This window comes from Dipodomys ordii, unplaced genomic scaffold, assembly GCF_000151885.1.
Source record: "Dipodomys ordii isolate 6190 unplaced genomic scaffold, Dord_2.0 Scaffold79, whole genome shotgun sequence".
Classification (NCBI taxonomy): domain Eukaryota; kingdom Metazoa; phylum Chordata; class Mammalia; order Rodentia; family Heteromyidae; genus Dipodomys; species Dipodomys ordii.
The window spans coordinates 3,977,612-3,986,641 of NW_012267295.1; the positions used below are offsets into that span (position 1 = coordinate 3,977,612).

General features: G+C 54.5%; 1 protein-coding gene across 1 annotated transcript in view; it reads left to right on the plus strand.

Annotated features, from left to right (window-relative positions):
• Positions 1 to 260: 260 nt before the first annotated feature.
• Card10 (caspase recruitment domain family, member 10) overlaps positions 261 to 9,030 on the plus strand; it is a 34,243-nt gene continuing 25,473 nt past the window's right edge. Inside the window, exons 1-4 of the mRNA XM_013024803.1 lie at positions 261 to 441; positions 1,346 to 1,473; positions 1,583 to 1,679; positions 6,211 to 6,326. Coding sequence (XP_012880257.1) covers positions 261 to 441; positions 1,346 to 1,473; positions 1,583 to 1,679; positions 6,211 to 6,326 — 522 coding nt within the window. The remainder of the gene's footprint in view (positions 442 to 1,345; positions 1,474 to 1,582; positions 1,680 to 6,210; positions 6,327 to 9,030) is intronic.

The following is a 9,030-nucleotide window of genomic DNA, read 5'->3' on the forward strand; positions in this document are numbered from 1 at the left end:
AGACCTGCTGTCCTGCCTGACGCTGCGTGCCCTGCGCACAGACCTGCTGTCCTGCCTGACGCATGCGTGCCCTGCGCACAGACCTGCTGTCCTGCCTGACGCTGCGTGCTCTGCGCACAGACCTGCTGTCCTGCCTGACGCTGCGTGCTCTGCGCACAGACCTGCTGTCCTGCCTGACGCATGCGTGCTCTGCGCACAGACCTGCTGTCCTGCCTGACGCATGCGTGCTCTGCGCACAGACCTGCTGTCCTGCCTGACGCATGCGTGCTCTGCGCACAGACCTGCTGTCCTGCGCGGTTCTGGCCATTCTCCACGGCAGCCAACTCATCGCTCCTGGTGGTTTTGGGGAGAGTGGATACACAGCTGACATAAAACAGGAACACCTGGCGGGGGTTCCCCAGTGCTCACTACTCCACCCTGCCAGCCAGCCAGCCACAGCAGGTACAGAAGCACCCTCACCTGGTCTGGGCTGCAGGAATCCTCTGGCTCTTCCACACCTCCCCCAGGAAGCCTTCCTGCTTGCAGTGTTGACAGCAAGCCTGCTGCAGGACCATACTGGGTCTAGGTTCAAACCCCATGTCAGCTACTTCCCAGCTTGGAGTCTGGGCACTGTCCCTGAGCTCTTCTGCTCAAGGCTAGTGCTCCAGTGTTTGGAGTCACAGTGCCACTTCTGGTCTTCTGGCAGTTCAATGGGGATAAGCGTCTCTTAGACTTCCCTGCCCGGGCTGACTTTGAACCATAATCTTCAGATCTCAGCCTCCCAAATAGTGGGATTACAGACATAATTCACCAGTACCTGGCTCATTTTCTTTTTCTTTTTCTTTTGTTGGTCGTGGGGCCTGAATTCTAGGCCTGGGCTCTGTCCCTGAGCCTCTCTGTGTTCAAGGTGAGTGCTCTACCACTTGAGCCACAGCACCACTTCCAGCTTTTTCTGCTTATGTGGTGCTGAGGAATCGAACCCAGGGCCTCATGCATGCAACGCAAGTGCTCTACCACTGAGCCACCTTCCCAGCCCCTGGCTCATTTTTGTTATGAACAAAATCTAAGCAATCATATTGGGTGCTGGTGGCCCTATCCCTGTCTGTCAGCCTTACAACTCAGGAAGCTGAAATCTGGAGGATGGTGGTTCAAAGCCAGCCCCAGGCAGGGAGATTCTTAACTCCACTTAGCTGGCAAAAAGCCAGGTGGGAGGCATGGCTCAGGGAGTAGAGCACCAGCTGAACAAGCAAGCTGAACAGAGCCAGGCCCTCAGTTCAACCCCAAGTATTGGTTATAAAAATAAAAATAAAAAAATAATAATTCCAAGTCATCACCGCAGCTACCTTACCGGCTGTGGGGATTAAAGGTGTCAACCTGCGGGAAGTCCCTGGCCCTCGGCAAGCTCTCTGGAATGTTGGCAATGGCTGTGACTGCCCCAGACACCCAGCTCCTGCCCTTCCAGCTCTGGGAGCCCACCCAACCGCCCTGTACTCCGTGAGCTTGGAGAACCTTGGCAACCATCCCAAGCCCAGGGGTACAGCTCACTCCTTCACTGATTAGGCCATTGTCCTTGGCGCCCCAGCTGTGTAACTGCTGGCCCTAGGGCTCCATGGAGGAGGAAGAGGAGGAGGGGGAAGAGGAGGAGGAGGACTGTCTCACCCTCAAAGTACACACATATACAAAAGAGTGGACAGCCATTGGTGAGGGAAGAGATGGGGTGGAGACTGGGGAATCATTGGCTAGGCTCTGGGTGTGTAGGACTGGGGCGTGTCAGGATGAAAGGGGCAGTGGGAGGTGGTTGGACCATTGTGTTAGGCATTGTTAAGTAATCCACAGCTGGTTTGGGATGCCTGGGAGGGACAATGTGCTCAAGTCACATGCAGATGTGATGCCATTTTATGCCGAGCACTTGAACAGTGGAGGTATGGGGGAGGGGGTTCCAAGACAATCCCCCAGGGATGAGCACCTACCCCCACACAGGACCCTGGGCTATGTGGATTGTGTATCCTGACCCATTCTGGCCTCGGAGCAAGCTGATTTGTGCCACATTCACAGATAAGACCAGACCTGCCGGTGCCTGTGGCTCACACCTATAATCCTCACTATTCAGGAGGTTGAGATCTGAGGATCGAGGTTGGAAGCCAGCCCAAACAGACCAAGAGACTGTTATCTCCAATTAACCCGGTGAAAGCTGGAAGTGGGGGTGTGGTTCAAGTGTTAGAGCTCCAGTCTTGAGCCAGAAAGCTAAGTGAGAGCTGGAGGTCCTGTACGTGGGCAGGCGTGTGCATGTGCGTGCACACGCATGCACACAAACACACACACACACACACACACACACACACACACACGACCAAACCAGAAGAGAGAGAGCCTCGCTGCGCTGCTGTTGTGTGTTGTGCTCCTAGAGCTGCTTTTCTTTCGGCCCACCCCAATGCTCAGGAAGTCCAGTAACAAGTAGGGATTCGAACCCATAACCGTTCTTCCATACCTGGTCTGCTAAGAACTCCTTGAAGCTGAACTAAGTCCCAGGTTGGGCTTGAAGCCTTACCTGAGCCTCAGCCTCCCCCCTGCCTCCTGCTACCCCCCACCCCCCTCAGGACCTGAGGAGTTCCAGCTCTGCCCTGGGGCTTGCGTGAGATGGAGAGTTTCGGATCTGGCACCAGGTCCGTGGCAGGCTAACCCAGGTAGCACAGAGGGAACACCGATTAATCACTGGCCTTCCAGCCAGGGACTGCCCACGCCTCCTCATCTCCCAGGGGGCAGGGCTCTGAGTCACAGGGACCAGGGCCAGCAGGATGAGTGGCTTGGAATGGTACAAGTTAAAGCAAGTGGGGAGCCTGATCCCTTTGGGTGCAGGCATCCCTGGCATGCCAGGGCCTCTGCACAGTTGTTCCACATCCTGGACCATGCCTCCCTTCCCCCCTCCTCAGCTGCACTTGGTTGGCACTGGAGATTCAACTCGGCAGGTGCTCTGCCACCTGAGCCACACCTTTTTGCATTAGTTACCTGGCGTATTCGTGCAAGGCTAGTGCTCCACTTCTTAGCCACAGCCCCACTTCTGCCCTTTTGGTTATTAATTGGCAGGAAAGTCCGTGAGACTTCTTATCTCCAATAAACCACTAGAAAACCAGAAGTAGCGCTGTGGCTCAAGTGGTAGAGCGCTCTCCTTGAGCTGAAGAGCTGAGGGACAGCGCACAGGCCCAGAGTTCAAGCCCCAGGACCGACAAAAAAGAAAAAGAAAAAAAAGAGTCTCACAGACTTTCTTGCCCAGGATGACTCTGAACTTGATCCTCAGATCTCAGCCTTTTGAGTAGCTAGGATTACAAGCATGAGCCACTGGTGCCCAGCTACATTGGTTATTTTTGAGATAGGGCCTGGCTTTATACCTGAGCCAGCTTGGATTATGATTCTCTTGTGCTTCTCTGTGTTGCTGGGGATGATAGGCAGGTATCACTGTGCCCAGCCATGGTGTATCTCCCACAGCCAGGATAACAGGTATGCATCACTACACTCAGCCACTGGTTGAGATGGGGGTCTTGCAAACTTTTTTTTTTTTGGTCAGGTCGTGGGGCCTGAACTCAGGGCCTGGGCACTGTCCCTGAGCTTCTTTTTGCTCAAGGCTAGCACTCTACTACTTGAGCCACAGTGCCACTTCTGGCTTTTTCTGTTTATGTGGTGCTGAGGAATCGAACCCAGGGCTTTGTGCATGCTAGACAAGCACTGGACCACTAAGGCACATTCCCAGCCGCCCTGAGCTCCTTTCTTTCAAGGCTAGCACTCTACCCCTTGAGCCACTCAGCTGTCCTTTTGATGGGGACAGACAGGAACTGCTGGCTGCATGACTCAGTGTCATCCATCTTACCAGATGCCACCATAATTGACCACTTCCCACCTGCACAGTGGCCAGCCGGGGAGCTGTGTCGCTGGCCTTTGAACTCAGGTCTGTGTGCCCCCATGTGGGGGCAGGTGGCGGTGGGAGGCCTCTAGGCAGAGGTCTCGGTGACTCAGAGCTGGCAGGTCCCCCAGGCCCGCCCTTTCCTGCTGACTCAGCCAGATGATTCCTAGAGCCTTTCTCTGGAATTCAGGGCCCCAGGCGGCGCTTGCTGGGCGGCCTCCTCCTTCCCTGAGAGGCACACCCTCCGTGGGATGTGGCTGGTGGTCTCCCCCTCGGGTCTGCAGCATCACTCCGGTGGAGGGGATTTGTTGGGATGGACATCTTCAACTCATCACCTTTGGAGGCGCGGGGGACCAGCACGGCCAGACACCTGCCGGCCGGCCCCAAACCCCGCCCCCGGCCACGCCCCAACCCTGCCACACCCACCCAGACAAGCCCCGCCCCAACCAGCTCCACCCCATTCAGCTAAGCCCCGCCCCACAGCCCCGCCCCATCCAGATAAGCCTCGCCCCACCAGCTCAGCTACATCCAGATAAGCTCTGACCCATGGAGCCTTGCCTTATCCAGACAAGCCCCGCCCCTGGCCCCACTTCCGGCGCTCAAGGCCAGGTGGTCCCAGGTTGGCACCTGTGGAATGAATTAGGACGAGTGACATTTCTATTCCCTGATACCAAGGCTGCTGGGGATGGCCAAGAAGGACTGGAGAGTGGGGCTAGGGCCAGGTCCTTCTCTGACCCCTGCAGGTGTTCCCAGCTCCCCAGAAGATCCTGGACGGGGATTTCCCATAGCCATGGCTGCCTTGGTTTCCTGGCTGTCCTGGGCCATTGGGATGCCGTAGTTTCCCCAGACTGTATTAGGGTACTTTCAAAGACCCTTCCAGCCTGGATTTCTGTGATTGGGCTCAGTAGCCTCTGAGTCCCTCCTCTCTCTTTTTACACTTCCAGTCATGGAGCCAGTCCAAAGGAAGGCTTTCTGTGTCCAGGAGCCTTTGGGGCACCAGACATGCAGAGGGGAGAGGCAGCACTGGGTGAATACATTGAGAATGTGTGTGTGTGTTGGTCCTGGGGGTTGAACTCAGGGCCTGAGCTTTTGTGCTCAAGGCTAGCTCTCTATTACTTGAGCCACATCTCCACATTAGCTTTTTACTTTGTCATTTATAAGGCTTGAACTTAGGGCTTGGGCACTGTCCCTGAGCTCTTTTGTATAAAGCTAGTGCTCTACTACTTTGAGCCACAGCTCCACTTCTGGTTTTCTGGTGGGTACTTGGAGATAAGAGTCTCACAGACAGCCTTTCCTTAGCTTTGAACTGTGATCCTCAGATCTCAGCTTCCTGAGTAGCTGGGATTATAGGTGTGAGCCACCAGTACTCAGCTACACTTCTAGCTTTTTTTTCTTCATTTTTTTCTTTTTTTGTCAGTCACGGGGCTTGAACTCTGGGCTTGGGCGCTGTCCCTCAGTTCTTCAGCTCAAGGTGAACGCTCTACTGCTTGAGCTACAACACCACTTCCAGTTTTCTAGTGGTTTATTGGAGATAAGAGTCTCACAGGCTCTCCTGCCCGGGCTGGCTTTGAACCGTGATCCTCAGATCCTAGCCTCCTGAATAGCTAGGATTACAGGGATGAGCCACCGGTGCTTGGCTACTTCTAGCTTTTTTGGTAGTTTATTGGAGAAAGGAATCTCATGTAGCCAGGCGCTGGTAGCTCAGGCCTGTAATCCTAGCTATTCAAGAGGCTGAGATCTGATGATCAAAGTTCAAAGCCAGCCCAGGCAGGAACATCCGAGAGACTCTGATCTCCAATTAACCACCAGAAAACCAGAAGTGGCAGTGGGGCTCAAGTGGTAGAGTGCTCACCTTGAGCTGAAGAGCTCAGGGATAACACCCAGGCCCAGAGTTCAAGCCCCATGACCGACAGAAAATAAAGATAAAAAAAGAGAGTCTCATGTATTTTCCTGCCAGGGCTAGCTCCTGTGATCCTTAGATCTCAGCTTCCTGAGTAGCTGGGATTACAGGCATGAGCTACCAGTGACCAGCTCCACTTCCAGCGTTTCTGGTAGTTTATTGGAGATAAGAGTCTCACGTACTTTCTTGCCAGGGCTGGCTTTGGACCTCAATCCTCAGATCTCTACCTCTTGAGTAGCTAGAATTACAGGCATGAGCCATCAATACCTGGCTCTGAAATTGTTTATTTATAGGCTGCTTGTGAGAGGTAGGCAGAGATTTAGGACCACAGGTATCTGTTGTGTGAGATTTGAACCCACTGAACCGGGAGGCCCAGCCTGGTTCCATTTGTGAGTCTCCTGCTGAAGTATAGCTGTGTGCTCAGGTTCTGCTCTAGGTGACAAGATGGCCACAGCAGATGAGAGCCGTCTGGGAGCTGAGAGGAGAGCCACACTAGTCACAGACGAGATCAATGGAAATCAGAATTGCTGGGCTGCACTTGCAATTGCCTTGGTAAAGAGGAAGGGAAAGGGGAGGGCCCGGGGGCATGATGGGGGCCCCGAAGGACAACGGGGTCCCTGGTCCTATGGACTCTGGCTGCATTGGGGGAGGCAGAAACATTGCTGATAAAAACCAAGGCTGGCTGGGAATGTGGCTTAGTGGTAGAGTGCTTGCCTAGCAAGCATGAAGTCCTGAGTTCAATTCCTCCATACAGCATACACAGAAAAAGCCAGAAGTGGCACTGTGGCTCAGGTGGTAGAGTACTAGCCTTGAGCAAAAGAAGCTCAGGAACAGTGCTCAGGCCCTGAGTTCTAGCCCCAGGACTAGCAAACAAACCAAAACCAATACCAAGGCTGCTGCATCTTGCAGGTGTCTGCTCTGCCCCCTACCATGTCCTCTTTACTTCCCCTTCCCTACTGTCGTCCTTTCCTGTTACATCCCAGCCTTCTCCTGCCAACATCACAGCTCGGTGTGGAAGCCACTGTTGGCAAGTGAACCAAGCAGCCATGGGGTGAGAAAGTGCTTAAATGGCTGTAGAGGTGCAGGGAATTCCCTGCCTGCAGGCTGCTGCAAAGGGTTAGGTAACATTTAATCTGAAACCTGAACTGCCCCTAGGAAATGCCCCACACCAGGAGGTAGGCGGTGAGCATGCAGGGCAGAGGAAACAGGCTGCCAGGGAGCTCAGAGGTGGGAGACAGTAAGAGGAGAGTGGGTGGGGCAGAAGGCTGGGAGCAGTTCAAGTCATAGTCCAGTTAGATGGGAAACTGGGAGGAACGTGTGTGTGTGTGTGTGTGTGTGTGTGTGTGTGTGCAGGGCTCACACACTCTCTGTGACCTCTGCCCTCCCAGTTTCGGTGTCTGGTCTCTGGGCTCTACTCAGTCTTCTTGATGAGAGAATAATTAACCACAGACACATTTTCCAAGGCTTCCAAATCATTCTCCAGGCCAAGAGAAAAATACAAGCAAAACAGGATGGCTGCAGGGAGGAGCAGGTTCATGCTGGGGGAAGCAGCAGGAGGCAGAGCACTCAGGGGCTGGAGAGAGGCCAAGGCTGGGTGCTTTGCTGTGGGAATGTGGGTAAGCTTTGCCCCCTCTGGGCCTGGTAGATTAATTTTGTTGTTGTTGTTGTTGTTTTTTGTGCCAGCACTGGGGCTTTGACTCAGGGCCTAGGCATTGTTCTTTTATCTCTTTTACTGAAGGCTGGTGCTCTGCCACTTGAGCCACAGCTCTACTTCTGGCTTTTTGCTGGTTAACTGGAGAAAAGAGTCTCAGATCTGTCTGCCCCTGCTGGCTTCGAACTATGACCCTCAGATCTCAGCCTTCTAAGTAACTAGGAATCCAGGCCTGAGCCATTGGCACCTGGGTTAATGAATGGGTTTGCACTAGATTTCAGTTCAGAATGTTGCCTCTGTGAGCAAACAGGCAAAAGCCCCAACAAAAATAAGCCAGCAAGGAATAAACAGCCAAAGAATCTGCAGTTCATTAAAGTTGGGGAAAGACAAACCAGTTGCTTCACTGCAGGGCTAGTCTGTGACTTTATTGGATGAACACTTTTTGTTCATCTGAGTGAGTTACACCTTAGCGGTGGAATCTAATTCACAAGGTATGCATGGGGTTTGGGGACTCCCAGCCCTCCCTGCTCCCCCCTCCTCCCACAGTCGTTCCCAGTATCTGGAGAGATGCTATCTAGAAAATGTAACTGCAGACTCAGCCCTCATCCTGCCCAGGTCCCGGAGGCCTGGAGTGCTGCAGCTCTCCAACCTGTTTGCAGCTCACCACAGACCCTTCCTCAAACATGCCTGGTAGACATCTGGGGGCATCCTAGAAATAAGAGGCCCCTGGTCCCCACATTGCAGTGTCCCCATATGTTAAGGGACATACAGGGAGGTAGCGGTGGTAGCTTACAAGTGCTGACTCTCTTATTTTCCCAAGAGACCCATGACTACTGCCTTTTGCTGCCTGTCCGGGAATTGTCCTGAGCTGGAGAGAAGGTGACAGCGGTGGCAGCTCATTTGGGGAAATGGAGGCTGTGAAGGCAGCACTTGAATATGTGTCTGGCAGGTAAAAGACCCAGCTGGGCCCAGAAACCCCTGTTCCCAGACAGGGCTGCCCAAGGCCGGGCCTTGGAGGCATGTGGAGGAGAGGGGCTGGGAATTCAGAATTCTCCAGCTCTGGGATGTAGAGTGCTTGCCTAGCAGGCATGAAGCCCTGGGTTCGATTCCTCAGTACCACATACACAGAAAAAGCCAGAAGTGGTGCTGTGGCTTAGTGGTAGAGTGCTAGCCTTGAGCAAAAGAAGCTCAGGGACAGTGCCCAGGTCCTGAGTTCAAACCCCAGGACTGGGGCGGGGGTGGGGGTGGGGGGGGAGAATTGTCCGTGTCCGGCTCTGCACTTTGTGGTTACTCTCTGGGAGATGGTGAGCAGGGCTGATGTGGTGTAGGTGGGGTGGAGCCCCGAGTCCCTGCTCATGTGGGCGCGCCCGTGTGCGCTTGTGCGTACAGGTGTGTGCCTGTATGTGCGTATGCACGTGTGCACATGTGCGTGCATGCATGTGCGTGCATGCATGTGCATGAGCTCGCCATGTAGGGGGGGGCGGGCAGGGAGAGTGTGCACTTCGGAGCGGCAGTGCTGGGCGTGGCGGGGAGCGTGGCCAGGTGTGCGGGCGGTGCCCGGGGAGCCGCGTGTCCGTCCCCGCCCCCCGGGGGGCCGGGCAGGTG